The sequence below is a fragment of the Chiloscyllium punctatum genome, chromosome 40 (assembly GCF_047496795.1).
Source record: "Chiloscyllium punctatum isolate Juve2018m chromosome 40, sChiPun1.3, whole genome shotgun sequence".
In the NCBI taxonomy this organism is placed as follows: Eukaryota; Metazoa; Chordata; class Chondrichthyes; order Orectolobiformes; family Hemiscylliidae; genus Chiloscyllium; species Chiloscyllium punctatum.
The window spans coordinates 55,020,464-55,038,734 of record NC_092778.1 but is presented as its reverse complement, the minus strand read 5'-3'; the positions used below and the strand labels follow the sequence as shown (position 1 = coordinate 55,038,734).

Below are 18,271 nucleotides of genomic sequence, written 5' to 3'. Positions count from 1 at the left end.
CTGCACTGGTTTCTGCAGTCTAACCCATCCGTCGTACGTTAGCTAATCATGGGCTAATGCAGACCTAATGCATGGCTGAAGCTCCAAGCAACCCCTTTATTATCACGTGGGTATTAAAGAACACGTCTGTCAGTTTTGAGGTTTGTGAGAAGACATGCTTCCTGTTGCTGTCAATATGTTTGCAGAACGTTAGTTGGAACAGAGCTGCAGCATTTAGAGTTTTAGTCAAGGGTTGGATTTTCCCCTGCTGATGGAGAGCAATCACCAGGAAAAGTACTTGCACTGAATGGTCCAATGGATGACGAGAGGGTGGGCTTGCAGATTGGCCGTTGGAGGCTGAAGGGCCCCTCCAGCTTGAAATTAGCAAGAGCCCTCTGAGAGAAAGGGGGGCGGCTTTGAAGGTATTTTTTTTCTCTAAGAGTTGAGCGTCTTTGGACTTTCCTTGCTCAAGAGACAGTAGAGGCAAAATCTTTAAATATTCTTAAGGCAGTGGGCAGGAAGGTTCCTGATTTCTGAGGGCATAAAGGATTAGCCGGGCAGCAAACAGGAATGGGGAGTTGAGGTTAAAATCAGATCAGCCACGTTCTTATTGGATGTTGGAATAGGCTCGAAGGGCAGAGTGGCCTGCTGTAACCCCTTGGTTGTAAGATGTAGGTGCAAGCTATAAAAGCAGCCTTAGCAGGGACACAGAGCGGTCCTGGGGAGACAGGGTGAGTTCCTGCTGACAGCAGGCTGCTTACTGAAGCCCTGGGCCCCTGCTCTGCTACTTGGAGGCATCTTTGGGAGGTCTCCCGGGAAAATTTCCACCACCCAGCGACAGGAAGCCTCCCGTCTCCAATCGACATGGAAGTGCCGTGCTACGGCACCTGAAGCAGGTGGGGGCTTGGATCCAGCTCCGAGGCGGGGGCATTACCACAAAAGCTTTTGACAGCAGGCCTTTGTAGAGCTTCTGGTGAGGTGAATTGGTCAGCATGGAGCCGGGCAATGGGCATGCCGGTGTAAATTCATCCTCCTTTCTCTAACCGGGGATGACGGTTCAGCGCCTAAATCTTTTAATACCCAGAAAGCACCCTCGGGCCATGGTTTTTAAGTAGCCCCACTCATATTACCAGCTGGCTTTATCTTTGAGGAGTAATGGTGCTTATTTTTCATCACCCCCTGAACCGCTGCCCAAGTCCACTCTTTGCTTTAAAACAGGTAAATGTATTCACGCATCGCTGACACAGGGAATGAAAGGAAGCTCATTCAGAAGAAGCCAATTATTGAAAGAAATTGATTGAGTCGGGCATGTTCTATTGGCATTCTTACTGTTGCTGGAGAAGGGGGGGGGAGAGTTGAGCAGACCCGTTGCCCGAATTAGTGCCAGCCCCGATGTCTGTGCAGTCGGTCTAACTAGAAATCCAGTCCCTCAGATGTGGTGGTATGGTGGCTCAGTGGTGGGCAATGCTGCCTCACAGCGCAAGGGACCTGGGTTCGATTCCACCCTCAGGTGATTGTATGTATGGAGTTTGCACATTTTCCCTGTGGGTTTCCTTTGGGTGCTCTGGTTTCCTCCTACAATCCAAAGATGTGCAGGTTAGGTGAATTGGCCAAGCTAAATTGCCCATAGTGTCCAGGGACATGTAGGTTAAGTGCATTGGTCAGGGTAAATGTAGAGTTATAGGGTGGGGAATGGGTCTGGGTATGTTCCTCTTGTTGGGCTGAATGGCCGTGTTTTCACATTATAGGGATTTAATGAAATGACATTGTCCGTTTTATCATGTGTGCCAAGAAGGAACAAAAGCTGCAGTTAGGCTGAGCTGGTCGAGAGGCGTTGGCAAGGATCCCCTCAGTGAGACTGGGCCGGCTGGCCTGGTAAGATTGCAGTCTGGAGAAAGAAGCAGCTCCACAGGCAGCCAGCTGCAGGTTAAATGAGACTGGCTTCAAGTGAACGCATTCAAACAATAAAGGCAACAAAGGGAAAGGGGGAGCCAAGATATCTCAGCCTGCTCCCACAGCTCCCAATGTGGCCTTTATTACTATTCTAGTCGTGTGTGTGTATCTGTATGATAGTGTGTGTGTGTGTGTGTGTGTGGTGGGGTGTGTGTTGCGGTGCGTGTGTGTTGGGTGTGTGTGCTGGGGATGTGTTGGGTGGGGGTGTGTGTGTGTGTTGGGGTGCCTGTGTATGGGGTGTGTGTGTGTTGGGGGGTGTGTGTGTTGGGGAGTGTTGGGGGTGTGTGTGTGTTGGGTGTGTGTGTGTGTGCTGGGGGTGTGTGGGGGTGTGTTGGGGAGTGTTGGGTGTGTGTGCTGGGGGTGTGTTGGGTGGGGGTGTGTGTGTGTGTTGGGGGTGTGTTGGGTGGGTGTGTGTGTGTGTGTTGGGGTGCCTGTGTATGGGGTGTGTGTGTGTTGGGGGGTGTGTGTGTTGGGTAGGGGTGTGTGTTGGGTGTGTGTGCTGGGGGTGTGTTGGGTGGGGGTGTGTGTGTGTGTTGGGTGTGTGTTGGGTGGGGGGGTGTGTGTGTGTTGGGGTGCCTGTGTATGGGGTGTGTGTGTGTTGGGGTGTGTGTGTGTTGGGGAGTGTTGGGTAGGGGTGTGTGTTGGGGTGTGTGTGTGTTGGGTGTGTGTGCTGGGGGTGTGTTGGGTGGGGGTGTGTGTGTGTGTTGGGTGGGTGTGTGTGTGTGTGTTGGGGTGTTGGGTGTGTGGGTGTGTGTGTGTGTGTGTTGGGGTGCCTGTGTCTGGGGTGTTGGGTGTGTGTGTGTGTGTGTGTGTGTGTTGGGTGTGTGTGTGTGTGCTGGGGGTGTGTGGGGGTGTGTTGGGTAGGGGTGTGTGTTGGGTGTGTGTGCTGGGGGTGTGTGTGTGTGGGTGTGTGTGTGTGTGTGTGGGGGTGTGTGTGTGTGTTGGGGTGCCTGTGTCTGGGGTGTGTGTGTGTGTGTGTTGGGGTGCCTGTGTCTGGGGTGTGTGTGTGTGTGTTGGGGTGTTGGGTGTGTGTGTGTGTATGTGTGTGTGTGTGTGTGTGTGTTGGGGTGTTGGGTGTGTGTGTGTGTATGTGTGTGTGTGTTGGGGTGCCTGTGTCTGGGGTGTGTGTATGTGGGTGTGTGTGTGTGTGTTGGGGTGTTGGGTGTGTGTGTGTGTATGTGTGTGTGTGTGTGTGTGTGTGTGTGTTGGGGTGTTGGGTGTGTGTGTGTGTATGTGTGTGTGTGTGTGTTGGGGTGTTGGGTGTGTGTGTGTGTATGTGTGTGTGTGTTGGGGTGCCTGTGTCTGGGGTGTGTGTGTATGTGTGTGTGTGTGTGTGTTGGGTGTGTGGGTGTGTGTGTGTGTTGGGTGTGTGTGTGTGTGTGTGTGTGTTGGGGTGTTGGGGTGTTGGGGTGTTGGGTGTATGTGTGTGTGTGTGTGTGTGTGTGTGATGCAGACAACAACCAGGGGGGGCTCTGCTAACTACACGGCAAGAAAGCAGCTCTGTCGCTCATCATTTGCAAGGAGCTTTGCTCATTGCAGGAAGAATTGATTTTGATCTGCTCTGGCTGCAGATACAAGCAGAGGGGCCATCGCAGTGACAAAGTGCCTGTGTAAGCAGGCTAACCCGAGCTGGGGGAGTCGGGGGGTTGGGGGGTGGTGAGGATTTCAGGTCGCTCTGGAGAGTGGGCAAAGATCTCTTGGATGAAAAAAGGGTAAGTCCAGTGAAGAGCTTTGTAATGCTCCCTCGTTAGACTGGATCTTTTCCCGCGGTCGTGATTCGAAGATAATGTGACATTTCAGCATCTGAGGGGATAGTCAAAAGGAAAAATCCAAAAAGGCTGCAGTGTTACATACCGTCTGACAGTCATGTCCACACTGGCTGGTCTGTACTGCAAAAATAGCTTGATTTTGTGCAAATCTAGCCGGAATGATTTAAACTGTTGTGTGGGGCTAGGTATTGTTCAGCAATCAAGTGATGAAAGAACCCAGGCCCAGTGCTGCCTGAGTCTCGTTAACTGGGCATTGCCTTTGCTGCTGTGTGTGTTCATCCCAGTTATTAATTGCTGAGCTTCGGGCTGATGATGCATCCGTATGAGAATCTTTACAAATGTGTATCAGCAGCAGCTGTAATGACCAGGACTGAGGTGAGGGGGTACATCCATCAATACTGTTGGGGAGCAGAGGGCTCTGTGGGGCCAGGACTGTGACAGACGTGAAAGAGGTGTGTGTGTGTGTGTGTGTGTGTGTGTGCGCGCGCGCACGCAGACGTACATGTGTGTATACACCTATGTATGTATGTGTGTGTATATATATATATATATATATAGTATACACGCAAGTACCTTCATGTGAATGTGTCTCTACACGTATGTACGTGAATGTGTATATTTGTATATACGTATGTGTGTGTATACACGTATGTACGTGTATGTGTGTCTGTGTATGCACATACGTGTGTGTGTTTATGTGTACATGTACACGTTTTGCTAAAACCATACTGGTCAGACTGCAGCTGGAATACTGTAAGCAGTGCCCGCATATCGAAGGAAAGATGTACCTGCCTGGAAGACAGACATTTCCTTAGGCTGATCCCAGGTATAGATAGGTTTTCTGAGGAGGAGAAGTTCAGTAGATCCTATGATAGGCCGCATGGTGGCTCAGTGGTTAGCACTGCTCCCTCACAGTGTTCAGAACTCAATTCCAGCCTTGGGCTTCTGTCTGCATGGGTTTCCTCTGGGTGCTCTGGTTTCCTTCCACAATCCAAAGCACTGCGATTTAGGTGGATTGGGAAATGCAGGGTTACACGGAGAGGTGGGTCTTTGGCGGGACGATGTAGACTCAATGGGCCGAATGGCCTGTTTCCACACTACAGGGATTCCAGTTTGGGCCTGCCCTCATTGGCTTTCAGAAGAATGTGAAGGGATCTTGTTTGAACATCCAAGATTCTTTGTTGACTTAATGGGGTAGATGTGAAAAGATTGTTTTCCTTTGTGGGGGTGTCTAGGATCAGGGACAAAATCTCAGAATAAGGGAACGCACATTTAAATTGGAAAAGAGGGATTTCTCCTCTCGGAGCAGAGTGGAGTTGTGGAATTCTTTCTTGCAGAGGACTGTCAAATTCGGCCTTTAAGTATATTTGAGGTTGAGGTGGGCAGATTTTTAATCAACAAGGGAATCGAGGGTTAGTGGGAAAAGGCAGTAAAGTGGAATTGAGGATTATTAGCCAAAGTATGCTTTGCTTTATCGGTCAGAGTATTGAGCACAGGAGTTGGGAGGTACATGATGTTGGTTAGGCTTCCTTTGGAATATTGTGTGCAATTTTGGTCTCCTTCCTATTGGAAAGATGTTGTGAAACTTGAAAGGGTTCAGAAAGGATTTACAAGGATGTTGCCAGGGCTGGAGGATTTGAGCTATGAATAGGCTGGGGCTGTTTTCCCTGGAGCTTCGGAGGCTGAGGGGTGACCTTCTAGAGGTTTATAAAATCATGAGGGGCATGGATAGGGTAAATAGACAAGGTTCTGGATTAGTGGTGCTGGAAGAGCACAGCAGTTCAGGCAGCATCCAAGGAGCTTTGAAATCGACGTTTCAGGCAAAAGCCCTTCATCAGGAATAAAGGTAGTGAGCCTGAAGCGTGGAGAGATAAGCTAGAGGAGGGTGGGGGTGGGGAGAAAGTAGCATAGAGTACAATGGGTGAGTGGGGGAGGGGATGAAGGTGATAGGTCAGGGAGGAGAGGGTGGAGTGGATAGATGGAAAAGGAGATAGGCAGGTAGGACAAGTCCAGACAAGTCATGAGGACAGTGATGTGCTGGAAGTTTGGAACTAGGATGAGGTGGGGGAAGGGGAAATGAGGAAACTGTAAGTCCACATTGATGCCCTGGGGTTGAAGTGTTCCGAGGCGGAAGATGAGGCATTCTTCCTCCAGGCGTCTGGTGGTGAGGGAGCGGCGGTGAAGGAGGCCCAGGACCTCCATGTCCTTGGCAGAGCGGGAGGGGGAGTTGAAATGTTGGGCCACGGGGCGGTGTGGTTGATTGGTGCGGGTGTCCCGGAGATGTTCCCTAAAGCGCTCTGCTAGGAGGCGCCCAGTTTCCCCAATGTAGAGGAGACCGCATCGGGAGCAACAGATACAATAAATGATATTAGTGGATGTGCAGGTAAAACGTTGATGAATGTGGAAGGCTCCTTTAGGGCCTTGGATAGAGGTGAGGGAGGAGGTGTGGGCGCAGGTTTTACAGTTCCTGCGGTGGCAGGGGAAAGTGCCAGGATGGGAGATTGGGTTGGAGGGGGCATGGACCTGACCAGGTAGTCATGGAGGGAACGGTCTTTGCGGAAGGCGGAAAGGGGTGGGGAGGGAAATATATCCCTAGTGGTCTTTACCCTGGGGTCGGCGAGTCCAGAACTAGAGGGCATAGGTTTAGGGTGAGAGGGGAAAGATATAAAAGAGACCTAAGGGGCAACGTTTTCATGCAGAGGGTGGAGTGTGTGTGGAATGGGCTGCCAGAGGAAGCGGTGGAGGCTGGTACAATTGCAATATTTAAAAGACATCTGGATGGGTATATGAATAGGAAGGGTTTGAGGGATATGGGCCGGGTGCTGGCAGGTGGGACTAGATTGGGGTGTAATGGGTTGGACTGAAGGGTCTGTTTCCGTCCTGTACATCTCTATGACACTATGACTCTAAGTCTCCTTGGTGGAGTAGAGTCGATGGGCTGAATGGTCTACTTCTGCTCCAACATTTTTTGGTCTTAATTGTAACATGTGTCGTTCGGGGTTCGGGGGTACAAAGAGGGAAGTGGATGCGAGATCACACTTGTTCCCTCAGTCTCATGTTGTAATCAAAAGGCAAATCCATCACCTGTTTTGTTGAGAATACAGTTCTTCATCAAGATTTCAACGTTCACAATAACCTCTCACAACTCGATTTGTGATTCGCGCCTCAATATTTTTCCATGCTTTATGGGAATCGAGGAAAATGAGTCTTGGGCAGGATTATGAAGTTTAGGTAAAGGGTGAAGTTCTGAATTGTTGAGCAGGTTGGAGGAGCCAAATGGATGAGTCCAATTCGCCAATGTTCTTCTGCATTTTGCTTAGATTGATAATGGGAGTTTGAGATTCTGAGGGACAGGGATTGTACGAGAATTGATTCTGAATGGTGCCCATTGTGGTGCAGAGCATGCACCAATTGTTCTCTTGCAATTATCCATGGTATCCTGTTTATCTTGGTGCCAAGAGGATTGCCCAGAAACATTAAGTCAGCATATTTATATCGCTCTGTCCTAACATTTCAGATTGGATAAGCACAGATGGGGGTTCTGCTTGCTTCCCTGGGTTATCGTTCATCCACGTTTAATTTCCCAAACTGCGGCCAGTCTGAACATAGACCAGGATGTCGAGGATGGTCCTGCACCCTGTTGGTGATCATCACTCTGCAAACTGGAATCAGAGACCACGCAGCAGGATGTTGGATCATATGTCACAGTGTGGGTCATCTTAGCTGCTTCGTCAGACAGTAGCCAGCAGCAGTTTCCAAGCACGGTTTGGGCGGGGTGACATCCCTCTTCATGACTTCCATCGGAAGGTCTGTTCTAAATATAGGGAGCCCCTGCAGTATTGGGGTTGTGCTTTGTTTGGGGAGTTTGGTGACAGCAGCGTTGCTGTTGAGAAACTGTCCTGCTAATGCTGTGGGCTAAATCGTGTATCATCAACAGAAGCCTTTTTTGAAAAGCCGACATGGGAGTGTTCATTTCTCGCTGTGGACTGTCCCCAGGAGCCTGGCTTGTAAAACCACGACAAGAAGCGAACACCCACTGCTGCCGGTGCGTTTGGGGAAATAACTCCACAGAGGCTGGCATCCTGTCACCCAAGTTACCCTTTATTTAGACATGCATAGTACATGACACTAACCCAGTTCACCCAGAGTCAGCTCCGAGAGTGAATGGGACGTCCGACACGCCTGTTTATATCTGTCAGCCAGGGCTCCCTGATTGGACCAGGTTAGGTCCACTTGGCTGTTCTCATTGCAATCATTACAGTGAAGCTGAGTGCTCCACCTGCCTTCAGCCAGAACATATTGAGTAGGCAAATAGAGCTAGAGCAGTATTGATGGACGCAGGGGGAGAGGGAGGGCTGTGGGGTGGGACAGCCACCTCTCTGAGAGGCTGAAGCATTACTCCAGCTTTGTGCAGGCTGTCGTGACTGCCTCTGGTGGTCATAGGCATGTGTGCACCCAGGATTCAGGAGGAGATCATTGTGCCAGGGCCAACCTCTGAAAGAGCTATCCAGTTAGCCTTCCTCCCTTTTCCCCAAATTCCCTGTAGAATCTCCACTGTTGATTCAGCCAGACATCACGGCTCTAAAGACTGAACGTTCCAAACCCCCGGGCTCTACCAACTAGAAACGTAACAGCAGCGCAGGCACAGGGGCTTGTGGGTTCTCCTGAAGGCCAGATATTGTCCAGAGTTGCAACTCAGTCATTGTCGATGGTTCAAAGTCCTGGAATTCCTCCTCTATCGGCTCATTGGCTACACCTACTCTGTCTGAAGGGTCATCAGGGGCAGGCATTAACTGCCGGCCAATAATGCAGGAGTAAATAAAAACAACATTTCCTTTGGAAAGTTGTGATTGAATCTGCTGCCATCTCATAGAGATGGACGGCACAGAAACAGACCTTTCAGTCCAACCCATCCATGCCGACCAGATATCCTAGCCTAACCTAGTCCCATTCACAACACTTGGCCCAAATCCCTCTAAACCCTTCCCTATTCATAAACCCATCCAGATGCCTTTTAAATGTTGTAATTGTACCAGCCTCCATCACTTCCTCTGGCAGTTCATTAAGTACATGCACCACCCTCTGCATGAAAAAGTTGCCCCTTAGGTCCCTTTTAAATCTTTCCCCTCTCACCTTACTCTCTAGTTTTGGACTCCCTTACCCTGGGGAAAAGATCTTGACTCCTCACCCCATCCACGCCCCTCATGATTTTGTAAACCTCTATAAGGTCACCCCTCAGCCTCCGACGCTCCAGGGAAAACAGCCCCAGCCTGTTCAGCCTCTCCCTATAGCTCCTTGTAAATCTGGCAGCATCCTTGTAAATCTTTTCTGAATCCTTTCAAGTTTCACAACATCCTTCCTGTAGCAGTGTGCTCTCATTCACAACTGGCAGCAATTTTAACAAAATAAAATCTCCTTGCTCATGTCCCAACAGCATATTTGTTTTGACAGTTATCTTAAACTGTAACATTACAGAGCCAGCCACACTTACATGTACGAGCATGGGCTTTCATATCCAAATTAATCGCAGGACTGAACTACCAGAGAATCCAGTTTTGGAATAGATTTGCTGCAGGATAAAAATCAAGAGCAGGATTGGGCAATGGGAGGCTGTGATGATCTGAAGTAATTTCAGATTGCAGCAGATGCTTAAAATACCCACCGCATCCCAATAAGGTTGGGGGTCTCTTGTGGCGCATTGTTAATTCCCCATCTCTGAGCCAGGAGGCCTGCGTTCAAGTCTCACCTGCTCCAAAGATGTGTCATAGCATCATAGAATCCCTACAGAGTGGAAGCAGGCCCTTCAGCCCAAAAAGTTCACACCAACCCTCTGAAGAGTGACCCATCCCCCAACCCTATTATCCTATATTTACCCCTGACTAATGCACCTAACCTACACATCCCTGAACACCATGGGCAATTTAGTTCACCTAACCTCCACATCATTTAGATTGTGGGAGGAAACCAGAGCACCCAGTGTTGTAGCATCTCTGTGAACAAGTTGATTAAAAATATCTATCTTAAAAAGTTAACATCATCTCGTTAAAATACATCCAACAGGATTGTCACATCCTTGCTTGATCTGCAGTGGGATTTCATCTGCTCTTTGAGGAGTCAAGATCTGCTCATTTCCTTCATAGCCTAGAACCAATGAGTTGATTTTTCCCCACCAGTGGGGCTGTACCACCCCAGGCAGAACCCCCAGGGTGTAACAGGGCCCAATATTCCGCTTTTCTGGGGGACACTAAACCCCTGGAAGGAACCAGACTGGGGAAATCTCGTGAACAGGTGACCACTATTTGTGGAATGGAACAAAATGTTGGAAAGTCAAGAGCTTTTGTGTCCTGCCTCAAGATTCGCACCTTCCTCAAGATGGCACTGATCCCCACGTTCCATTTTTGAAATACTGTACCAATCTCTTTGACAAGGCTACGTTTGTGCTCATCAGCTACATTTTAACATGAGAGAGACAAATTTTACAAACTTCTATCCATTTAGTCCCTGCCCAAGAATTTTCCTTTTCCCACCATTTAAGACAACAGAATTAATAATATTCATGGAATTTCACAATGGGAATAATTTTGCCAGGCTCTGTTAGGCTGCAGTCACCAAGACTGAACGGATATGAGGCTGAACAGGGTCTGTAACCAGGCTGCTCTACAGAGGTGGTCAATATAATGTTAACCCACAGTTCAAACTCACACCCTTAATTTGGCACTATTTTCATCATTCTGATTCGTATTGACTATTCCCTGGATGGTTTATCCCCTCAGGCCAGTCCATGGCCAAAACTGTGCGTTTTCTCACCCCAGTCCCTACCTTCTTCCTCTTGCTCAGTTCCCAGGCCACAAGGTCAACACCTCAGAAGGCTTGGCCTCGCTTCCCTCCTTCTTCTTGATCATTCACAGCCCCTGGCTCATCCAGATCCTCTGTGATCAGGCTTTAAAATCTCATCCAACATTCAACATGGTAGACTAATTAGTAAAGTTAGGTTACATGGGATTCAGGCTGAGCTTACCAATTGGATACAGAATTGGCTTAATGGCAGGAGACAGAGTGATGGTGGAGGGGTGCTCTTCAGACTGGAGACCTGTCACTAGCGGTGTTCCACAGGGATCAGTTCTGGGTCCTCTTATGTTTGCCATTTATGTAAATGACTTGGATGCAAATATAGCAGGCATGGTTAGTAAGTTGGTCACCAAGATTGGTGACATAGTAGAGAGTGAAGAAGGTTTTCTAAGATTACAAAGGGATCTTTATCAAATGGGTCAATTGGCTGAAAAATGGTAGGTGGAGTTGAATCCGGATGAATTTGAGGTATTGCATTTTGGTACAACAAACAAGGGTACGGCTGATACAATTAATGGCAGGACCTTGGGTAGTGTTGTAGAATAGAGGGACCTAGCGGTGCAGCTGCATAATGCTTTGTAGATTGCATCACAGGATGGTGTTACGTAGGCATTTGGCATGCTTGTCTTTATTGCTCAGTCCTTTGAGTATAGGAGTTGGGAGGTCATGCTGAGGTTGTACAGGACATTGGTGAGGTCTCTCCTGGAATACTGTGCCCAGTTCCTCTCACCCAGTTTTAGGAAGGATATTATTAAGCTGGAGTGGGTTCAGAAGAGATTCATCAGGATGTTGGCGGGTATGGAAGGTTTGAGTTATAAAGAAAGGCTGAGAATATTTTCAGTGGAGCACGGATATTTGAAAGGTGACTTTATAGATAATGAGGGGTATAGACAGAGTTAATGGTAGTTGTCCTTTCCCGAGGGTGGGGATTTCAACACTAGGGAGCACATTTTTAAGGTGAGAGGAGAGAGATTTAAAAAAGACTTGAAAGGCCAAAATGTTTACTCAGAGAGTGGTTCGCATGTGGAATGAATTTCATGAGGAAGTGGTGGATGTGGGTCCAATTACAGTGTGAAAAGACATTTGGATAAGGACATGAAGAGAAAAGGTTTGGAGAGACATGGGCCAGGAGCAGACAAGTGAGACTAGTTTAGTTTGGGAGTATATTCAGCATAGACTGTTTCTGTGCTGTGTGACTCTATCACTGACCAGTGAGACCCCCTGGATTCCTTCTGCAGTTTGCTTTTTATACAATGATGGAAATAGAGGGCAGGCTTTGCAGTATCTGTGGGTATGGAACAGTTAACCTTGCTCATGGATGACTTCTCACCAGAGCTGAGAGTTTTATTCTGATTTAACATTGAATCCAATACAACCCTTCTTCAGAATCTTCTAAAGAATTGTACTGGACTCAACTTGTTAATCCTGTTTCTCTATCCTCCGGTGCTGCCAGACCTGCTGAGGTTCTCCAGCATTCTCTTAGTTTGTTTCAAACTTCTAGCATCCACTGTACTTTGCTTATATTTCGTTTTTGTTGGCTTCAGTTATGTAGTGAGACCAAGTTTAAGGGGATTCCCAGTGCAAATGTATTATCTGCTACATTCAGTTCATTACAGTATCTGTACGATAACCTGAAGCCATTGTACAGTCAAGGTCAGAGGTAGTAAGTTGAGGTGAGGGCATCTGTAGTTTTTTTGTAAGCAGACCCTTATCTGACCCCTGGGTTTTGCAGTACATGTGATATCAGATTGACAAAAGCAGCTACTTCCATAGTGCGTGCACCATTCGTCGTTTTGGCTGTTTAGTGCGTTAACTACAATAGAAACAGGAACTCCTTTTTCTTGTGATTACGAAAAGACTTTTAAGATTACACAGGCTCAAATTGAAAGCACTGTACAGTTCCAGAGGTGACATCAATGGGGAGAGTGGTTTTAAGTATCAAGCACCTGTATTGAAATTCAGAAATGTAAAGAACTTGCAGGTTGCTTAGCAGCCGTTTTGTGTTCCGTTGCTGAGCAACAGTGACAAGAGTTTTGCTGCTCACAGGGGACTTTAGGATTTAGGGTGAGGGTTACACAAGATAGGATTGTAACGTGAGAATTCCTCACTGGAATGTTTCTAAGGAGCTGTGAGAGTGCATTCTCTGAGCCGGCGTAGCTCGACTGTGGGTGTACATTGAGGACAGGAGATTTGAGGACATGACAGATCCCTGGCAAGCCTTTCAACAGGATTAAATACAAATATAATGCACCCAACAAGACTTGGATCGAGACAGCTGTGACATTTTCTGTGCCCTTCCTCAATATCCTGAACCGGATCACATTTGGCGTGAAATGGATCCAGGTTTCTGTATCCCCCCAGGTCAGGTGAGTCCATTCGACTTTCGGTACTGTCTCCTTCGATGACAAAGGACCCAAAGAGCCACACAGACTGAGGAACTAAGTCTTGGGTTCACTTGGTTCATGGTTGGAGCTGCAGGAGTGGAGACTGTACGTCTATCTCAGCCTTAGGGAGGGTGCGACAATGATGGCTCCTCAGCCCTGATGAGGCACTGTGCCCGCCCCCACTTAAAGGCAGCTGTTGTGCTGGTGATCCACCTGATCTCTGTACATGCCCTCTCCTACCCTGGCACCCATCCACACCACTGCCATGTCAGCAGTGTTTTGTTTGAGCTGTTGGCACTGCCTCTTGTGCTAGGGTCATGAGTATTTCATTGTTTTCACACCCATTTCATGTAACTTGGTTGACCATCATTGATCACTCCATGCACTGAATTCAGAATCATCTGAAAACCACTTCTTGGTCATGCTGTAAATCCGGGGCCATTCAAAGCTCAGGCAGATGGGAAACCATCAAGTGCAGGAATATGAATAATACACTGAAGCTTTATCCCAACGCATTGTATTTGCAGTTTCAATGAAGGGTCTCTCTCAGTTTCAGAAGATGACATGGGTTTAGGAAATGGTGCAAAGGAATGGAGAATGTCTCAGACATTATTTTAGCCCTCTCCACCGACACTTAATATCACAACCATCAGTTGTTCAGAACCTAGATAGTGGAACACATCTCGTATTTTGTTCCCAGCTCAGTCCTGAGGGAATAGTGCGGAGTCAGGATTGCTGTCTTTTGAATGACATGTTAACCCAAGGCCCATCAGCTGCCTCAGGTGGATGTGAAGTATCCCACAGCACTGTTTTGAAGAGCAGAGGAGTTTTCCCCGATCACCTGGTCAACAGTTATCCTTCATCCAGCAACAAAAGAAACAGATGGGGTCTGCTTGTTGTTGACCTGAGTTTGCCTCGAGCAAGGGGTTCACCTGATGTGGGAAAGCCCATGTTATCTCCCATAACTTAAGAAACTGGGTACAGGTATTGAGGGCTTGAAGAATCCAGCAGATATTTATCACAGCTATTATACACAGGCATTACATTCCTCATGCACAGATGTGTTTGAGCTAATATTAGGCAATGAGTCATATTGGAGGAACATACTTCCAGTAGAGTGTTATGCTTCAAGTGATCTGAGGTAAGTCAGAGACTGTGAACTTTATACTCTCAGGTCACATGCTGTGATACAGTGATGATGTCATGAGAATGTCTCTTAAAGATATATTGACAGACTGTGCATCTTAAAGGCATACTGACATGCTGACTATGAGATACAGCACAGGAACACATTAACTCATGGGAGCTGGCCACCAAACTCCCTCCATTACCATAATGCCTGACTTTCAAAAGTACTTTATCAGTTGTAAAGTACTTTTGGCTTGCCCGGGATTATGCCAGAAAAATGCAATGCATTTTGTTTTCCTGCTTCTGTGCTAAAGCAGTGACATTTTTCACCAGGCTTCTGTTCCAATCTCTGTTGTTCTGAGAGATGCTCATCTCTGGTTTGTTTGCTGGTTCTTTAACTCAGTTCCTGATTGAAGTACGCTGATGAGTAGAGTTTGACACTTGCTAACTCCGGGCCCAGTTGTTTACAGTTACCCTTGAAAGATTTCCTTCACTGCTAAGCATCGAGTTAGAACCCTGGCACTTTAACAGTTGTCAGCAACACACTTTAAAATTGAAGTGAGTGAAGAACAGACTGTTTGTTTGTGTTGCCGGGCAGAAATCATTGCATATGTTGCATAGCAACCAATCATTTGTGCTCCATCTTGGTTCCATGAGTATGGGTTATCAGAGAAGGAGAGACATGGAAGTAAGGAAAACTAAAGTCGACCAGCCTCCAAATGTTAATAAATGTTACAGGATAGAAGTTGTCTCAACTGGTGCCTGAGAGAATGGAGTCTCGATATAAGCCAGTGTATAACAGAAGGATGATATGGTGTTTCCTTATCATGGTTGTGGGATGTGTGGACGTCGCTGGCTGGGCCAGCATTTATTACCCATCCCTAATTGCCCAGAGGGCAGCTGAGAGTCAACCACATTGCTGTCACTGTCACTTGTAGGCCAGGTAAGAATGGCAGATTTCCTTCCCTGTCGAACATTAGTGAACCAGATGAGATTTTACAACACTTGATGCAGTGAACTTTTTATTCCAGATTTTTATTTTTAATTGAGCATCACTGTATGCAATGATGGCATTTGAAACAGTAATCCTAGAACATTTATCTGGGATTGCTACGTTAGTCATGTAGTGACGTTCCCACTATGCCACAACCTCTGCCACATTGAGTGCCTGCACATTATAGAGTACGGGAGTTAAGAAAAACAAAAATGTTATGGATGCTGGAAATCTGGAATAAAAACAGAAAGTGCTGGAGAAGCTCAGCAGATCTGACAGAATCTGTGCAGAGATAAACAGAGTTAACATTTGGAGCCTGATATGACTTCTTAAGAACTGAAGAGGTAACTGGATATTAAAGATACTGATTTTGCCGACTGTGTTACTTGCATGTGATTTTCTAGAGGGAAAGGGAAGCCTTGGAAGCTCCTCTACCTCAGAAAGCTAAACTATGCCCCAACACCAAAAACACACATTTAAAATGATGAATACATATCACCTGGACAGCTGGTTATTGTGCAATGCTCCCTGAGTGAGAATTTTAAGCTGTACGGATTTCCTTACAAATTCTCAGCTGCCATTAGGTCTTACTGAGGGAATGCTGTCTTTCCGTGAGACTCTGTCTGCCCCCTTGGGTAAACATGGAAGAGCCCTTGGTACTATTTCAACGAGCCAGGAAATTACACCAGGCTTCAGGCCAACTTTTAAACCCTCAATCAACGTCATGGAAACAGATCATCTCGCCATTGTCAGCTCTGATGGAGAGTCATCTCAACTTGGAAACGTTAGCTTGCTGTCTCTCCGTGGTTGCTGCCTGACCTGCGATTTCCAGCATTTTTTTGATTTCATCTGGACACTACCATATCGCTTGTATCAAAATTGGGCGGCAACATCACCAATCTTCCAAAGTACTTCAGTGGACTGTAAAGCCTTCAGATATGAACTGAGGTTGCAAGTTTTTCTTTGTTTTGTGTATAATAATTCAGGGTTTATCCTTAATGATGGTTGGTGAGGATTCCACAGAATTGGCTTTGTGGGGCCCTGTGGATGAGGGAACAATGCATGAATTCATATTAGTAAAAATGGAAACTGAAACACATTCTGTCTGTTGTTTGTACAATCTGTGAAATGATACACCTAAATGAGATTCCAGGCGTGACTGGACAAGCTTCTATGAAAAATAAATGGGCTTTGTGAAACCTGTGCACTTAGATGAGCCACCCACTTAACATGTTTTCCCACAATCATTGTTGCTGTGATTATATGCAAGATTTCCCAAGAATGAATCCTTTCTCTTATTAAATGTCTGTGACTGTGTGCAGTCAGCATCTGCACAGATCGCCCTTTGAACAAAATACAAACCGGCTGCTACCTTACATATTGACATATTTAAAACTTTAAGCCGCATATGTTTGTAAAACAGCAAGATTCCAAACTGCAATTTGAGCTTCACATGAGGTTTCTCGACATCATTTTGAGTGGAAAAAGACCTGGTATTCTGGCTGATGGTGGTCGAAAAGTGTGGCACTGGAAAAGGCACAGCAGGTCAGGCAGCATCCGAGGAGCAGGAGAGTCGATGTTTCGAGCATAGGGAGTATTGGGGGGGAAGGGGCCTGAGAGATAAATAGGAGGATGGGCATAGAGCTGGAGGAAGGTAGGTTGGATGGTGATAGGTGGATGCAGGTGGGGAGTAACTGTGATAGGTCAGTGGGGAGGGTGGAGTGGATGGTTAGGAGGGAAGTTGGACAGTTAGTACAGGTCAAGTGGTTGGAATGTGTTGAAGGGTAGGACCTGGGATGAAGTGGGGGAAGGGGAGATGTGGAAACTGGTGAAGTCAATGTTTAGTTGCTGTTGTTGGTCGGTTAGTTCAGTTGGCTGATGGCTGGTTTGCAGTGTAGAGTAACGTCAACAGTGTGAGTTCAATTCTGGCACTGGCTGTGGTTACAGGATTGTCCTTCTCAATTTGTCCCCTGGCCAGAGGCGTGGTGACTCTTAGGTTAAACCACCACCAGTCAGCTCCCTCTAATGAGAGAGCAGCCCAGTGGTCCTCTGGGACAACAATTGATAGGCATTCTGCATCATGACTGGCATTTTTCTCAATGTAATGAGAAAGGATTCATTCGACGAATTCAGGTGTCGTGCATGATGGATTCGTGTCCAATTCTTTATAATTTATGAGCTTTTCATTGTTAACATCAGAGACTGGGTCTTTGTCGCCAAATCACTGAACACTTTGACCCCTTTGTTTTTTGACAGGACTGGAACTGAAAGACGTGAAAACAAACATGGCGGAGAGAATGCAGGAGGCTGGAGTTGTTTGCTCGGGAGACTACAAGAAGGATGGCACCGGAAGAGACTTGTTTGGATATGTGGGGATTGAAGCAGTTCTCGATCAGATGAGGCGTAAAGCCATGAAAACTGGATTTGAGTTCAACATCATGGTCGTAGGTAATTACAACTGCAAGCACCAGAAGGGAAACATATGTGAAAGATTTGCATTTATATCTCACTAGTTACTTGTTTATGCCCCACTTCCTTTGTGTATACTTGATTCAGCTTACGGTTTAATTTTTCAAACCATTAACAAGTTAGATTCTTTGCATTGAAGGAAATAGAAACTGTAGAAGTGACAAGAACTCAAACAAATCATTCATTTTGTGTATTAATTACGAATGTTTGTGGCTCTATGTTCAAGGGGTTTAATGGATAGATGGGCAAACAATCTCACTAAATATACACTCCTGCAAATCTCCAGTATCTCCACAGTTTATTTTATCCCACGTTAAGACCACATTAAACTTTCCAAACAAACCTCTGTACCATAAACATAATCAATGAAACATCCTTCATTTATATTTTTGCACATTACGCGTGATATTTAAGAAGGGACAGCCCATTTCTCCCCTTATAATTAATGCAATCTTTGTGAAATCAAAAATAGAACTGCATGATGTTTGCATAAGACGCTATTCCCCATCCGCAGAATTATATGGTTTATCAAGTGAGAGACAGCGGTACTAACTTTTTTTCTGTTGATGGTTTTTGCTCCAGTGGATGGGCTAGAGATGTACCATTGAATGCAAAACTAATCAGTCATGTCAATTGTGACCTAAAGGCTGCTGGTAATGCAAAGGAACCAATGAGAATATAGTACTTGTAAAAGTTTGAAAATCTCCTTGTAGTACCATTGTGGTTTATAACATGTTTGCTTTTAG

General features: G+C 46.6%; 1 protein-coding gene across 7 annotated transcripts in view; it reads left to right on the top strand.

Moving 5' to 3' along the window:
• The window catches only part of LOC140464628 (neuronal-specific septin-3-like), a 408,811-nt gene that overhangs the window by 237,599 nt on the left and 152,941 nt on the right, over window positions 1-18,271 (top strand). For 5 of the 7 annotated variants that reach the window (XM_072559949.1, XM_072559956.1, XM_072559954.1 and 2 more), the window contains one exon: window positions 17,313-17,504. In XM_072559949.1, coding sequence (XP_072416050.1) covers window positions 17,313-17,504 — 192 coding nt within the window. Of the gene's footprint in view, window positions 1-3,564; window positions 3,645-12,894; window positions 12,917-17,312; window positions 17,505-18,271 lie in introns of those variants that run through there. The other 2 variants (XM_072559953.1, XM_072559955.1) reach the window with 2 other exon arrangements.